General features: G+C 44.6%; 2 protein-coding genes across 2 annotated transcripts; both read right to left on the bottom strand.

The window, feature by feature from the left end:
- Positions 1-338: 338 nt before the first annotated feature.
- On the bottom strand, positions 339-6,270 carry LOC129349463 (uncharacterized). Its single transcript, XM_055012679.1, has 2 exons — positions 1,664-6,270; positions 339-422 (listed from the first exon to the last, which is right to left on the bottom strand). Exons 1-2 carry the CDS (start codon positions 5,897-5,899, stop codon positions 339-341), a joined length of 4,320 nt encoding a protein of 1,439 aa, XP_054868654.1. The 5' UTR covers positions 5,900-6,270.
- A 5,501-nt stretch (positions 6,271-11,771) lies between these two features.
- Positions 11,772-15,128, bottom strand: LOC129349462 (uncharacterized). The gene is made up of 2 exons (XM_055012678.1): positions 13,097-15,128; positions 11,772-11,855 (listed from the first exon to the last, which is right to left on the bottom strand). Exons 1-2 carry the CDS (start codon positions 14,903-14,905, stop codon positions 11,772-11,774), a joined length of 1,893 nt encoding a protein of 630 aa, XP_054868653.1. The 5' UTR covers positions 14,906-15,128.
- Between the last annotated feature and the right edge of the window lie 1,346 nt (positions 15,129-16,474).

Raw genomic sequence — 16,474 nt, 5'->3', positions numbered from 1 at the left:
GCAACTCCGTGGTGTCATTAAAAGAATGAATCCATCAGTGAAAGAAGTCTTTATTGACTTTTAAGACTTTAAGAAGAGGTAGAAGTGATATAGATCATACATTTAACTTCATATCAACGTCTGTCACGCACATGCGCGTGCGTGCGTCATCTTAACGCCATGGAAACAACGATGACGCGCAGCCGAACTCCTATAAAAGACCTGCTGCTCTTTCGACTGTCATTCTGCACTTGGATTTGGAGCTGAGCTGTTAGAGAAACTGGGAGCTGGACTCTGGAGATTTGAAACGCTGGAAAGCATCTGAAGAATGGACCTTGTTGAAGAACAAACTCGGTGGATTACTGACAGAAGAAGAAGAAAACCGACCCGCTGGACAAACGGATCAGACAGAAGAGCAGCTGCTGTTTGGAGGCCTGACAGACCTGGAGAGTCAGCACACAGGTAAGAAAATAAAAGTGGTGTTTCTGCTGAGCATGACTCCTAAACTGACCTTCAGAAACACCTTGGACGCCATTTCAGGAGAAAATTTAGAATAAATTGTTGAATTTAAAGTTTGTTAAGTAACAGAATGTTTGAGGACCTGTTTGAAAAACTGTTTTGGTGATACAGACGGTTTCTTGGTGTAATTTCCATATTTATTTTATGTGAAAAGTTGAGGGAAATGTATGGAATGTGCTTTTAATGCTGTAGTCATTTGGGAAAACTGATATTTTGGTTTGAGGACATGGATTTTTCTCGAATTTGGTGTTGAAACTTTTGGAAACAAAATGGCGTCCAGGCCATTTTTCAAAAAATGCTCCAAGTGTTTATTTGTGGAATCCATGGAACGGTCAGCAGAAGTGTTCGGAGAGGCTTTATGACCTCACAGCGTCCAGGCTCAGAGATCGTAGCTGAGTTTAGCTAGCTGCATCTTTCAAAATAAACATCCTAGTGACACAAAAAAATATGCTTAAGGTAAAACAAAATACAAATAACAAATTTTTGGCTGTAAAACTCCCACCAAATCACAAACTTATTGTGATTTCACTTCAAAATATACCAACATTATAACATATTTACGTTTTATCATTTACTCTGCTTCAAGTAATAACACAGTTTTGTGAACTGGTCTATCTAAATAAACTGGTCTGACAGTCTTTTTTCCATCCTTATCCAAGGTAGAGTCACTGATTAACAGTTGTACTTTTTGCACTCTTCCATCTGCGCTTGGATACACTTCTGTTACTCTTGCAAGTTTCCATTGATTTCTTGGAGAATTATCATCTTGAAGAACAACAATGTCATTAACCTGTGCATTCCTTTTATCCTTTTGCCATATGTGTCTCTGTTGAAGATTGAGAAGATACTCTTTCTTCCATCTTGTCCAGAACTCGTTGGCTAAAAGCTGAACCTTTCGCCATCTCTTTCTTAGATACAAGTCCTGACTGATAAACTCACCAGGAGGAGGCAAAATGATATTGGATTTCATCATAAGAATATGATTAGGTGTTAAAGGTTCCATGTTTGGGTCGTTAAGGTTTTCCACTGTCAATGGTCTACTATTCACAATAGCCATTACTTCATAAAGAAATGTTCTGAGGGAGGTACTATCAAGTCTCTTGGATGCTTGATCTAAAATAGCTGTTAACACACTTCTAATAGTTCTTATTTGCCTCTCCCAAACCCCTCCCATGTGGCTTGAAGATGGGGTGTTGAGAACAAATTTGCATCCGTATTGTTTCAACTGCTCTTTGTCAAAGTCTTTCATCGCATTCAAAAACTCTCCCTTAGCACCAATAAAATTTGTGCCTTGGTCACACCTGATTTGTCTTACATGTCCACGTATAGAAATAAAACAACGTAATGCATTAATAAAAGCATCACTAGTAAGATCCTCTAACATTTCAATATGTATTGACCTTGAACACATACACGTAAAAAGAAGACCATACCTTTTAAGTTCTTTTCTACCGTCTTTTACATAAAAAGGTCCAAAACAGTCAATACCACGATAGGAGAATGGGGGTGTTGTTTCCATTCTGTCCTCAGGTAAATCTGACATTCGTTGATCTTGAGTATTTCTCCTGTACCGTCTACAGGTAGTGCACTTGAAGATGTGTGAAGCAACCGCGCTGCTGCATCCTGTGATCCACAGTCCATTGGAGCGCAGCTCGTTGACAGTTAATCCTCTTCCTTGATGTTGCACTTTCTCATGGAAGTGTTTAATGAGTAGAGTTGAGACATGACTTGATTTCGGAATAATGGCAGGATGTTTGATGTGTGGGTGAAGACTTGATCTTGTTAAACGTCCTCCCACCCTAAGTACTCCCTGCTCATCAACAAAGGGACTTAAGCTGTACAACTTGTGTGTCTTGTCCTTCAGTTGAATGTCCTTTCCTTGAGTTAAGTCCTTGATTTCCTTGCTGAATGTGTTTTCTTGTGCAAGTTTTATTATGAACAGTTCTGCTTCTTGTCTGTCTTCAACACTTGTGTTTTCACCTTTTGTTTGTGTGACTCCTTTGAAATCCTTCACAAATTTTCTGAGACGAGCAATAGCTTTAACAGCTCTTTTCCAGTCTGAAAATTTGGCGAGACAATCAAGCATTGTTCTCTTTTCTTGTCGTACTTTGGTATTGAGCACATGTACTGTTTTCAACTCTGGATCATCAGGCATAACTTCAGTAACTTTGTCCGTTTCAATGGGTAGGTCACCTTGCCACAAAAACTCTGGACCTTTAAACCAGTTAGAATTGAGTAGCTGTTGAACACTTAACCCTCTTGATGCATGGTCTGCAGGATTACTTTCAGATGGCACATGATGCCACTGTTTTGGATCTGTGAGTGACTTAATTCTCTGGATCCTGTTCGCCACAAACACATGAAATCTCTTTGCATCATTATTCACATATCCTAACACAACTTTTGAATCTGTCCAGAAATGTTCTTGCAGATTATCCATTTCCAGTTCATTTCTTAACATTAGACTTGTCCTTGCTGCGACTACTGCAGCCGCTAACTCAAGTCTAGGGACTGTAGTGACCTTGCTTGGCGCTACGCGTGCCTTTCCCAAGACTAGGGCACAATGAACTTTTCCATTGGAAGTGACTGATCTTAAATAACTACATTGTCCGTAGCCTGTGACACTGGCATCCGAAAAGTGGTGTAGTTCACACTGTTTAATTTCTGTGTTTGGTGGTAAGATACATCTTGGAATTCTCACTTTTGACAAGTTTTGAAGATCTTGAAGCCAGGATTCCCATTGTGTTCGGAGTTGGTCTGAGAGCGGCTCATCCCAACCAGCTTTCTCTTGACATAACTGTTGTAGGATTTGCTTTCCTCTTAAGGTGAACGGCGCCACAAATCCCAGTGGGTCATAAACTGATGCTACCGTGCACAGAATCCTTCTTTTGGTCATTGGGTGCTCTTTCACTGTTATTCTGAACTGAAACTTATCAGAAGAAATGCACCACTGTACACCGAGTGCTCTTTCCATTAATGGTTCTCCTAGTGCTAAGTCCAAATCCTTAACACTTTCAGCACACTCTTCTCTTGGTAATGACTTAATCACATTTTCACTGTTCGATATAAACTTATGTAGCCTTAGTTTACCTGTGCTGCACAACTCTCTTGCTTCTTTGACTAGTTTTATTGCTTCGGCTTCTGATGTGACACTTACAAGTCCATCGTCTACATAAAAATTCTTCTGAATGAACTTAACTGTGCTTGGGCCAAACTGAGTTTCACCTTGTGAGGCTAAATGTCTTAAACCAAAGTTGGCACAGCCAGGTGAAGAAGCGGCGCCAAAGAGATGCACCTTCATGCGAAAGACTGAGGGCTGAGAGCTCAAATCACCATGCTCCCACCATAGAAAGCGTAAGTAGTCCTGGTCTTGTGGTGTTACATGGAACTGGTGAAACATACGTTCCACGTCACACATCACAGCAACTGAGCCCTTCCTAAACTGACAGAGTACTCCCACCAAGGTGTTTGTGAGGTCAGGCCCTGTAAGCAGGTGCTCGTTCAGTGAAGTGTCTTGATATTGTGCAGAGCCATCAAAGACTACACGTATCTTGCCGGGCTTTTGAGGGTGGTATACCCCGTGATGGGGTATATACCAGGCAGGGGTATTACAGAGTTCGTCTGGCACCTTTTCTGCATCACCACATGCGATTATGTCCTCCATAAAATTTACATAATCAGTAAAGTACCGTTGATCCCTTTTGAGTCTTCGTTCGAGACTGTTTAAACGTTGCATTGCACTTGACATGTTATTGGGAAGCTTTGGTCTGTCACCTTTGAAAGGCAGTGGCATTTCATAATGTCCGTCCTGCTTTTGTTTAATCCCTTCGTGTAGCTTTGTTAAGAAGCGAAGATCTTCTTGTGAGATACTTGTCTCATCAACTGCTCTTTCTGTGAAGTCTGATTCAAGTGCTTTGAGCACATCTGGAAATGTTACTTCCTTTATTTGTGTCTTGCAAATGTAGTGAACTTCATTCTTCAGCTTTGAGGCTGGTTCAGTCTCTGGAATTACTTGTTTTACAATGATGCGGTGACTTACTCCAATAACATCACTGACTGCATCAGATGAATTACAATAACTTATGCTCCAGCCTAAATCTGTTTTCTGAGCATATGGTTGGTTTTCTTCTCCACATACAACTTCTCTAGGCATTAAAGCTTGTGGGCAGTTGTACCCTAACAGAAGCCCTATTTCACAGTCCAGTGGTGGAGCAATGTTTTCAGTGAGATGCTCCAAATGTGGCCAGGCCCTTGCTGTATCTGGAGTAGGAATGTGACTACGATTAGCAGGTATAAAGTCACGTGTGTACACAATCGGCACAGTGAGTTTCTTCTTGGAAAACAGTCCTCTTATTTGCAGAGCTTCAAGTTTTGTGCATTGAACTGTTGCTTTCTTAGATGACATTGTAGATAGTTTGAGTTTAACTTGCGTTTTAGTTGTGTCTAAGTTGTCTGCTACTTCATTGAGAATGAATGATGAATCACTCTGGGTATCCAGCAGGGCATAGACAAGTACTTCTTTGCTTGGCTCACTTTGTGTGGATACATACACAGGTACTATTGCAGATGTCTGTGTAATACTGCTTTCATGAGTTACTCTGTTAGACGTACTTTCATTTACAATGTCTTGTGACTGTGTGGTTACTTGTTGAGTACTTGCTTTCTGTTCACTTGCTTGTTGTCCTTTAGGTTGTTCTTGTTCTTGTTTTGTCTCTTGTCTTTGTCTTTCTTCGTGCAGGCATGTGGGATGTCGTTTTGTACATATGTCACATTTCATCCGGTTACTGCAGTTCTTGGAAAGATGACCACTATTCAAACAGCCAAAACATAATTTCTCAGTTTGAATGAACTTCACTCTCTCAGCGACTGGTTTCTCTGTAAACATGCGACACTTGTGTAAGCTGTGTCCTGTCTTTTTACAAAACACACAGGAAAATTTACTTTTCTCACTGGTGTTTGTCGTGAAGATTTTTGCTGCATCTTGTCTCTTGTGAATAGGTGTGAGTTGAAGCTTGATCCTTGGTTTATCAAAGTCACTTTGTCTTATGGCTTGGTAAGATGTAATGGGGTTACATGCAATACTTGCCTCCATTGACAGGAAAGTTACAAAATAACTGAAATGTGGAAACTGTTTGTGCTCCAGCTGGTACTCTGTGGCCTTTCTGTTCCATCTGTTACCTAACCAGTCTGGTAGCTTAGCAGTAAGTCTCTGGTTCTCAATACCATCATTGAGGATGTTCAGATTCTCATTGTTACTCATCGCGGATTGGCAACTTTGTAAAAAGTCCACAAACTTTCTTAACTCTGAACTGTCTTTTCCAGTGATTTTCGGCCAGGAGTGTAACTTGTCTCTAAAGGCCTTAGCAATGACAAAAGGCTCACCATAGCGATCATTGAGCATACACCATGCAGCTTCATATGAATCTTCAGTACCTATCAGAAAGTAACCATCTCAGGCTTCCTTTACAGAGCCACCGACATACTTCTGTAAGAAAAATATCTTTTCTGCAGTGGGAATGTTCTTTCTTTCAATAAGTGTCTGAAAAGAGGCTTTCCAATGCTTAAACTTAAGTGGATCCCCACTAAACACTGAAGGCTCTGGAATAGATAGTCTATTGGCTGACATAGCTTCTGCTAAAACTTTTACAAGCTCACCTATACTCTCATGAGTGACGTTTGACTCTCTTGGTGGTTGTAAGGATTGATCAGCAGTGTTCTTGAGCAATGTTACCTGTACATTTGCGGGGTTAACAATGTCACATTCTTGCTTCACTGAAAAGTAGTCTTCATCATAAACTTGTAGTTTTGCCTTTGCTGCACTAAGTCTTTTGAGATTTTCCAATCTTTCAATTTCTCTTTTGAGATCTTCAACTGAATTTCTCCTTGCAGCACTTTCCTCTTGTTGTTGCCTTATCAGGGAAGCTTTCTCTTGTTCTTGTTTTAGCTTGCGTTCAGCTTCCTCCTTCTCTTCTAGGAGGCGCTGTGACGTCGCAGCGGCTTCTTGCTCTGCAGTTATGCGTTTGTCTTCTTCTTCGAGCATTTGTACCTTTTTTCTGTGTCTCTCTTGTTCAGTCATTATCTTCAGTACAGCCTTTGTAGCTTCATACTCTGCAGCAGCTTCTTGTCTTTTGGCAGAGGAGACATTTGAAACAGCTGTACTTGTCTTAGACTGGCTTCGTAGTGAGACACTGGTGGTGCTAGATGATGTAAATATAGAGCTAGCATCAGGCCATGCAATCTCATCTTTACTTGCACCTTCAATGTGAGATTTAGCATTTTGTAGTACTAGATTAGTCACCTATGGCCCACCACCCGCAGGAGGGGCCATAGGGGTCCGGTGCCATGTGTGTTGGGCGGCGGCCAGGGGCGGGGAGCCTGGCGTACCGACCCCCGGCTACACAAGCTGGCTCTAGGGACGTGGAACGTCACCACTCTGGCAGGGAAGGAGCCTGAGCTGGTGTGCGAGGTTGAGAAGTTCCGACTTGATATAGTCGGCCTCACCTCGACACACAGCAGGGGCTCTGGAACCAGCCCTCTCGAGAGGGGTTGGACTCTCTTCCACTCTGGAGTTGCCAATGGTGAGAGGCGCCGAGCAGGGGTGTCAATACTCATTGCGCCTCGGCTTGGTGACTGTGTGTTGAAGTTTACCCCGGTGGACGAGAGGGTGGCCTCCCTTCACCTTCGGGTGGGGGGATGGTTCCTCACTGTTGTTTGTGCCTACGGGCCGAACAGCAGTTCGGAGTATCCGCCCTTTCTGGAATCCTTGGAGGGGGTGCTGGAGAGCGCCCCTTCTGGGGATTCCATAGTTCTGCTGGGGGACTTCAACGCTCACGTTGGCAATGACAGTGAGACCTGGAGAGGCGTGATTGGGAGGAACGGCCCCCCCGATCTGAACCCGAGTGGTGTTCTGTTATTGGACTTCTGTGCTCGTCACAGATTGTCCATAACGAACACCATGCTCAGGCATAAGGGTGTCCATATGTGCACTTGGCACCAGGACACCCTAGGTCGCAGTTCGATGATCGACTTTGTTGTCGTATCGTCGGACTTGCGGCCGCATGTCCTGGACACTCGGGCGAAGAGAGGGGCGGAGCTGTCAACCGATCACCACCTGGTGGTGAGTTGGCTCCGATGGTGGGGGAGGATGCCAGTCAGACCTGGCAGACCCAAACGGATCGTGAGGGTGTGCTGGGAACGTCTGGCGGAGTCCCCTGTCAGAAGGAGTTTCAACTCCCACCTCCGGTCAAGCTTCAACCATGTCCCGAGGGAGGTGGGGGACATTGAGTCCGAGTGGACCATGTTCCGTGCCTCCATTGCTGAGGCGGCCGATCGTTGCTGTGGCCGTAAGGTGGTCGGTGCCTGTCGCAGCGGCAATCCCCGAACCCGTTGGTGGACACCGGCGGTAAGGGATGCCGTCAAGCTGAAGAAGGAGTCCTATCGGGCCTTTTTGGCCTGTGGGACTCCGGAGGCAGCTGACAGGTATCGGCTGGCCAAGCGGGCTGCAGCTGCGGCTGTCGCCGAGGCAAAAACTCGGGTATGGGAGGAGTTTGGCGAGGCCATGGAAAACGACTTCCGGACGGCTTCGAAGAGATTCTGGTCCACCATCCGGCGTCTCAGGGGGGGAAAGCGGTGCACTGTCAACACTGTGTATAGTGGGGATGGTGCACTGCTGACCTCAACTTGGGACGTTGTGAATCGGTGGAGGGAGTACTTCGAAGACCTCCTCAATCCCACCGACACGCCTTCTGATTCAGAAGCGGGGCCTGGGGTCTCGGGGGTAGATTCTCCCATCTCTGGGGTCGAAGTCGCCGAGGTAGTTAAAAAGCTCCTCGGTGGCAGGGCCCCGGGGGTGGATGAGATCCGCCCGGAGTTCCTCAAGGCCCTGGATGTTGTGGGGCTGTCCTGGTTGACACGCCTCTGCAACATCGCGTGGACATCGGGGGCAGTGCCTCTGGATTGGCAGACTGGGGTGGTGGTCCCTCTTTTTAAAAAGGGGGACCGGAGGGTGTGTTCCAACTATAGGGGGATCACACTCCTCAGCCTCCCCGGGAAGGTCTATTCAGGGGTACTGGAGAGGAGGGTCCGCCGGATAGTCAAACCTCGGATTCAGGAGGAGCAATGTGGTTTTCGTCCCGGTCGTGGAACTGTGGACCAGCTCTACACCCTCAGTAGGGTCCTTGAGGGTGCATGGGAGTTTGCCCAACCAGTCCACATGTGTTTTGTGGATCTGGAGAAGGCTTTCGACCGTGTCCCTCGGGGAACCCTCTGGGGAGTGCTCCGGGAGTACGGGGTAACGGACCACCTAATACAGGCTGTCCGTTCCCTGTATGACCGGTGCCAGAGCTTGGTCCGCATCTCTGGCAATAAGTCGAACTCGTTTCCAGTGAGAGTTGGACTCCGCCAGGGCTGCCCTTTGTCACCGATTCTGTTCATAATTTTTATGGACAGAATATCTAGGCGCAGCCAGGGTGTTGAGGAGGTCCGGTTTGGTGACCTCAGGATTCCGTCACTGCTTTTCACGGATGATGTGGTCCTGTTGGCTTCATCATGCCAGGACCTCCAACTCTCACTGGATCGGTTCGCAGCCGAGTGTGAAGCGGTCGGGATGAGGATCAGCACCTCCAAATCCGAGTCCATGGTCCTCAGCCGGAAAAGGGTGGAGTGCACTCTCCGGGTCAGGGATGAGGTCCTGCCCCAAGCGGAGGAGTTTAAGTACCTCGGGGTCTTGTTCACGAGTGAGGGAAGGATGGAGCGAGAGATCGACCGGCGGACTGCCACGGCCTCCGCAGTAATGCGGACGCTGTACAGGTCCGTCGTGGTAAAGAGGGAGCTGAGCCGAAAGGCGAAGCTCTCAATTTACCGGTCGATCTACGTTCCTACCCTCACCTATGGTCACGAGCTTTGGGTAGTGACCGAAAGAACAAGATCGCGGGTACAAGCGGCTGAAATGAGTTTCCTCCGCAGGGTGGCTGGGCTCTCCCTTAGAGATAGGGTGAGAAGCTCGGCCATCTGGGAGGATCTCAGAGTAGAGCCGCTGCTCCTCCGCGTAGAGAGGAGCCAGATGAGGTGGCTCGGGCATCTAATTAGGATGCCCCCCGGACGCCTCCCTGGTGAGGTGTTTAGGGCATCTAATTAGGATGCCCCCCGGACGCCTCCCTGGTGAGGTGTTTAGGGCACGTCCCACTGGGAGGAGGCCCCGGGGAAGACCCAGGACATGCTGGAGAGACTATGTCTCCCGGCTGGCCTGGGAACGCCTTGGGGTCCCCCGGGAGGAGCTAGATGATGTGGCCGGGGAGAGGGAGGTCTGGGCTTCCCTCCTAAAGCTGCTGCCCCCGCGACCCGAATCAGCGGTAGAAGATGGATGGATGGATGGAGATTAGTCACTGATGTGCACTTGTCTAACGTAGATCGCATGTCATGAGGTGGACCATCAATTGCTCTAAATTCATCAAAAATGTCATTGAGCTCTGTAACCTCTCTTTGAACTGTGTCCATGTGACCTTCAACAATGTCAACTGGATCATCTTTGATTACAGATTTTTTGGCAACTTTTATTAATGCTCTCCATCGCTCATAAATCCCGTTAAAACGATGTTGCAATCCTTGTAACTTTTCTTTGTGAAATTCTTTACCCTTCTCTGAAAGCACACGAGTCCTTTCACCTTTACGATGCTCAGTTTGCTTTGTTTGCTCCAAAAACGTGTCATCCACTTGCTCAAGCTCAGTTTCTTTTGTTTCAGACATTCTTGTGCTTCTTTTAACAGTATGTACCTTTAACTTGATCCAAACAACATTACTAACTCATTAACTTGACTTGAGAATGAACTTGGTTGCATTAATTCCCTTCTTGTTACCTTGTGGTGCTGTTGTTTTAGGCTTCACACAGTTCCTTGTTGTTGCTCCTTTTGTGACCTTTCAAACATGTACTTGAATGTCGGACTTCTGGACGTCTTGATGAGGAAGCAACTGGTGAACATGAGTGTCCGTTAACATTTGCAGCAACTTCTTTCTTGATGTAGTGACGCGATGTCGCCACCAGGAGGCCGGGAATCATGCAGGTCCGAGTTCGACTATCACTTCTACCTCTTCTTAAAGTCTTAAAAGTCAATAAAGAGTTCTTTCACTGATGGATTCATTCTTTTAATGACACCACGGAGTTGCAGATGCCACAATGGGACACTTGAGGCACCTTTGACCACCATCTGCTACATTGAAACCACGTTGAACCACCGTCAAACTAAAAGCAACTTACAACGCCGTTCTTAGAGCCCTCCCAAGGAGGTGCAGCCATCTGTCCCACTTGCAGTCAGGTGACCCCCAACCACCCTCCTAGAGGGCTGGGAGGGGTAACGACCGCCCATCAAAGGCTAACGACTCACATTAACACCTAACGAGTCTGTTGGTTTCGGGTCTTTGTCCACTTGTTTTTTGCCACCACCCTCCTGGTGGATAAATATCTGGTACTCCCCACCAGGCTTTCAGAACTGAAGAAGCCTCTTGGATGAGAGGTGAAACGTTTTCGACTCACACGAGGTTAGTCCAGTTGCCATAACTTATGCTTGCTTGAGACTTATCATGACCTGGATGACTGAGAACATCCACAGATTTTTTGAAAGATGTCTCAAGTAGGAACTGTTGTTCAGGTACTTGGTTCCGCCCGTGCGCTAATTAGTGATGTACGCCCTCAGCTCAGAGAAGCATGACATTTTTTACAGCCAGAAAAATAAGCTGTTAAGAAAGGTTAAGACCTCATTTCTACCTCAAGTTGTGGTCAACCAGCGAGGTATGTTTTCTATACTGTGTTTGTGCAGTTTTATGTTTGTTTGCCTTGCCTTATTGCTTCTTTATGTTGCTTTTAGTTCGACGGTGGTTCAACATGGTTTCAATGTAGCAGATGGTGGTCAAAGGTGCCTCAAGTGTCCCATTGTGGCATCTGCAACTCCGTGGTGTCATTAAAAGAATGAATCCATCAGTGAAAGAAGTCTTTATTGACTTTTAAGACTTTAAGAAGAGGTAGAAGTGATATAGATCATACATTTAACTTCATATCAACGTCTGTCACGCACATGCGCGTGCGTGCGTCATCTTAACGCCATGGAAACAACGATGACGCGCAGCCGAACTCCTATAAAAGACCTGCTGCTCTTTCGACTGTCATTCTGCACTTGGATTTGGAGCTGAGCTGTTAGAGAAACTGGGAGCTGGACTCTGGAGATTTGAAACGCTGGAAAGCATCTGAAGAATGGACCTTGTTGAAGAACAAACTCGGTGGATTACTGACAGAAGAAGAAGAAAACCGACCCGCTGGACAAACGGATCAGACAGAAGAGCAGCTGCTGTTTGGAGGCCTGACAGACCTGGAGAGTCAGCACACAGGTAAGAAAATAAAAGTGGTGTTTCTGCTGAGCATGACTCCTAAACTGACCTTCAGAAACACCTTGGACGCCATTTCAGGAGAAAATTTAGAATAAATTGTTGAATTTAAAGTTTGTTAAGTAACAGAATGTTTGAGGACCTGTTTGAAAAACTGTTTTGGTGATACAGACGGTTTCTTGGTGTAATTTCCATATTTATTTTATGTGAAAAGTTGAGGGAAATGTATGGAATGTGCTTTTAATGCTGTAGTCATTTGGGAAAACTGATATTTTGGTTTGAGGACATGGATTTTTCTCGAATTTGGTGTTGAAACTTTTGGAAACAAAATGGCGTCCAGGCCATTTTTCAAAAAATGCTCCAAGTGTTTATTTGTGGAATCCATGGAACGGTCAGCAGAAGTGTTCGGAGAGGCTTTATGACCTCACAGCGTCCAGGCTCAGAGATCGTAGCTGAGTTTAGCTAGCTGCATCTTTCAAAATAAACATCCTAGTGACACAAAAAAATATGCTTAAGGTAAAACAAAATACAAATAACAAATTTTTGGCTGTAAAACTCCCACCAAATCACAAACTTATTGTGATTTCACTTCAAAATATACCAACATTATAACATATTTACGTTTTATCATTTACTCTGCTTCAAGTAATAACACAGTTTTGTGAACTGGTCTATCTAAATAAACTGGTCTGACAGTCTTTTTTCCATCCTTATCCAAGGTAGAGTCACTGATTAACAGTTGTACTTTTTGCACTCTTCCATCTGCGCTTGGATACACTTCTGTTACTCTTGCAAGTTTCCATTGATTTCTTGGAGAATTATCATCTTGAAGAACAACAATGTCATTAACCTGTGCATTCCTTTTATCCTTTTGCCATATGTGTCTCTGTTGAAGATTGAGAAGATACTCTTTCTTCCATCTTGTCCAGAACTCGTTGGCTAAAAGCTGAACCTTTCGCCATCTCTTTCTTAGATACAAGTCCTGACTGATAAACTCACCAGGAGGAGGCAAAATGATATTGGATTTCATCATAAGAATATGATTAGGTGTTAAAGGTTCCATGTTTGGGTCGTTAAGGTTTTCCACTGTCAATGGTCTACTATTCACAATAGCCATTACTTCATAAAGAAATGTTCTGAGGGAGGTACTATCAAGTCTCTTGGATGCTTGATCTAAAATAGCTGTTAACACACTTCTAATAGTTCTTATTTGCCTCTCCCAAACCCCTCCCATGTGGCTTGAAGATGGGGTGTTGAGAACAAATTTGCATCCGTATTGTTTCAACTGCTCTTTGTCAAAGTCTTTCATCGCATTCAAAAACTCTCCCTTAGCACCAATAAAATTTGTGCCTTGGTCACACCTGATTTGTCTTACATGTCCACGTATAGAAATAAAACAACGTAATGCATTAATAAAAGCATCACTAGTAAGATCCTCTAACATTTCAATATGTATTGACCTTGAACACATACACGTAAAAAGAAGACCATACCTTTTAAGTTCTTTTCTACCGTCTTTTACATAAAAAGGTCCAAAACAGTCAATACCACGATAGGAGAATGGGGGTGTTGTTTCCATTCTGTCCTCAGGTAAATCTGACATTCGTTGATCTTGAGTATTTCTCCTGTACCGTCTACAGGTAGTGCACTTGAAGATGTGTGAAGCAACCGCGCTGCTGCATCCTGTGATCCACAGTCCATTGGAGCGCAGCTCGTTGACAGTTAATCCTCTTCCTTGATGTTGCACTTTCTCATGGAAGTGTTTAATGAGTAGAGTTGAGACATGACTTGATTTCGGAATAATGGCAGGATGTTTGATGTGTGGGTGAAGACTTGATCTTGTTAAACGTCCTCCCACCCTAAGTACTCCCTGCTCATCAACAAAGGGACTTAAGCTGTACAACTTGTGTGTCTTGTCCTTCAGTTGAATGTCCTTTCCTTGAGTTAAGTCCTTGATTTCCTTGCTGAATGTGTTTTCTTGTGCAAGTTTTATTATGAACAGTTCTGCTTCTTGTCTGTCTTCAACACTTGTGTTTTCACCTTTTGTTTGTGTGACTCCTTTGAAATCCTTCACAAATTTTCTGAGACGAGCAATAGCTTTAACAGCTCTTTTCCAGTCTGAAAATTTGGCGAGACAATCAAGCATTGTTCTCTTTTCTTGTCGTACTTTGGTATTGAGCACATGTACTGTTTTCAACTCTGGATCATCAGGCATAACTTCAGTAACTTTGTCCGTTTCAATGGGTAGGTCACCTTGCCACAAAAACTCTGGACCTTTAAACCAGTTAGAATTGAGTAGCTGTTGAACACTTAACCCTCTTGATGCATGGTCTGCAGGATTACTTTCAGATGGCACATGATGCCACTGTTTTGGATCTGTGAGTGACTTAATTCTCTGGATCCTGTTCGCCACAAACACATGAAATCTCTTTGCATCATTATTCACATATCCTAACACAACTTTTGAATCTGTCCAGAAATGTTCTTGCAGATTATCCATTTCCAGTTCATTTCTTAACATTAGACTTGTCCTTGCTGCGACTACTGCAGCCGCTAACTCAAGTCTAGGGACTGTAGTGACCTTGCTTGGCGCTACGCGTGCCTTTCCCAAGACTAGGGCACAATGAACTTTTCCATTGGAAGTGACTGATCTTAAATAACTACATTGTCCGTAGCCTGTGACACTGGCATCCGAAAAGTGGTGTAGTTCACACTGTTTAATTTCTGTGTTTGGTGGTAAGATACATCTTGGAATTCTCACTTTTGACAAGTTTTGAAGATCTTGAAGCCAGGATTCCCATTGTGTTCGGAGTTGGTCTGAGAGCGGCTCATCCCAACCAGCTTTCTCTTGACATAACTGTTGTAGGATTTGCTTTCCTCTTAAGGTGAACGGCGCCACAAATCCCAGTGGGTCATAAACTGATGCTACCGTGCACAGAATCCTTCTTTTGGTCATTGGGTGCTCTTTCACTGTTATTCTGAACTGAAACTTATCAGAAGAAATGCACCACTGTACACCGAGTGCTCTTTCCATTAATGGTTCTCCTAGTGCTAAGTCCAAATCCTTAACACTTTCAGCACACTCTTCTCTTGGTAATGACTTAATCACATTTTCACTGTTCGATATAAACTTATGTAGCCTTAGTTTACCTGTGCTGCACAACTCTCTTGCTTCTTTGACTAGTTTTATTGCTTCGGCTTCTGATGTGACACTTACAAGTCCATCGTCTACATAAAAATTCTTCTGAATGAACTTAACTGTGCTTGGGCCAAACTGAGTTTCACCTTGTGAGGCTAAATGTCTTAAACCAAAGTTGGCACAGCCAGGTGAAGAAGCGGCGCCAAAGAGATGCACCTTCATGCGAAAGACTGAGGGCTGAGAGCTCAAATCACCATGCTCCCACCATAGAAAGCGTAAGTAGTCCTGGTCTTGTGGTGTCACATGGAACTGGTGAAACATACGTTCCACGTCACACATCACAGCAACTGAGCCCTTCCTAAACTGACAGAGTACTCCCACCAAGGTGTTTGTGAGGTCAGGCCCTGTAAGCAGGTGCTCGTTCAGTGAAGTGTCTTGATATTGTGCAGAGCCATCAAAGACTACACGTATCTTGCCGGGCTTTTGAGGGTGGTATACCCCGTGATGGGGTATATACCAGGCAGGGGTATTACAGAGTTCGTCTGGCACCTTTTCTGCATCACCACATGCGATTATGTCCTCCATAAAATTTACATAATCAGTAAAGTACCGTTGATCCCTTTTGAGTCTTCGTTCGAGACTGTTTAAACGTTGCATTGCACTTGACATGTTATTGGGAAGCTTTGGTCTGTCACCTTTGAAAGGCAGTGGCATTTCATAATGTCCGTCCTGCTTTTGTTTAATCCCTTCGTGTAGCTTTGTTAAGAAGCGAAGATCTTCTTGTGAGATACTTGTCTCATCAACTGCTCTTTCTGTGAAGTCTGATTCAAGTGCTTTGAGCACATCTGGAAATGTTACTTCCTTTATTTGTGTCTTGCAAATGTAGTGAACTTCATTCTTCAGCTTTGAGGCTGGTTCAGTCTCTGGAATTACTTGTTTTACAATGATGCGGTGACTTACTCCAATAACATCACTGACTGCATCAGATGAATTACAATAACTTATGCTCCAGCCTAAATCTGTTTTCTGAGCATATGGTTGGTTTTCTTCTCCACATACAACTTCTCTAGGCATTAAAGCTTGTGGGCAGTTGTACCCTAACAGAAGCCCTATTTCACAGTCCAGTGGTGGAGCAATGTTTTCAGTGAGATGCTCCAAATGTGGCCAGGCCCTTGCTGTATCTGGAGTAGGAATGTGACTACGATTAGCAGGTATAAAGTCACGTGTGTACACAATCGGCACAGTGAGTTTCTTCTTGGAAAACAGTCCTCTTATTTGCAGAGCTTCAAGTTTTGTGCATTGAACTGTTGCTTTCTTAGATGACATTGTAGATAGTTTGAGTTTAACTTGCGTTTTAGTTGTGTCTAAGTTGTCTGCTACTTCATTGAGAATGAATGATGAATCACTCTGGGTATCCAGCAGGGCATAGACAAGTACTTCTTTGCTTGGCTCACTTTGTGTGGA

This window comes from Amphiprion ocellaris, chromosome 8, assembly GCF_022539595.1.
Source record: "Amphiprion ocellaris isolate individual 3 ecotype Okinawa chromosome 8, ASM2253959v1, whole genome shotgun sequence".
Taxonomy (NCBI): Eukaryota; Metazoa; Chordata; class Actinopteri; family Pomacentridae; genus Amphiprion; species Amphiprion ocellaris.
Note: the sequence above shows the minus strand (reverse complement) of the source record. Positions and strands in the feature narration are given on the sequence as shown.

Bases quoted from the DNA above. Each gene is read 5' to 3' on its own strand.
- LOC129349463 (XM_055012679.1), bottom strand. From the start codon at position 5,899: ATGCTCAATGATCGCTATGGTGAGCCTTTTGTCATTGCTAAGGCCTTT. The intron at 423-1,663 runs GTTTGGGAGAGG...CTGACTCTCCAG, and splicing joins CTTCAAGCCACATGGGAGGG to GTCTGTCAGGCCTCCAAACA.
- LOC129349462 (XM_055012678.1), bottom strand. From the start codon at position 14,905: ATGGAAAGAGCACTCGGTGTACAGTGGTGCATTTCTTCTGATAAGTTT. The intron at 11,856-13,096 runs GTTTGGGAGAGG...CTGACTCTCCAG, and splicing joins CTTCAAGCCACATGGGAGGG to GTCTGTCAGGCCTCCAAACA.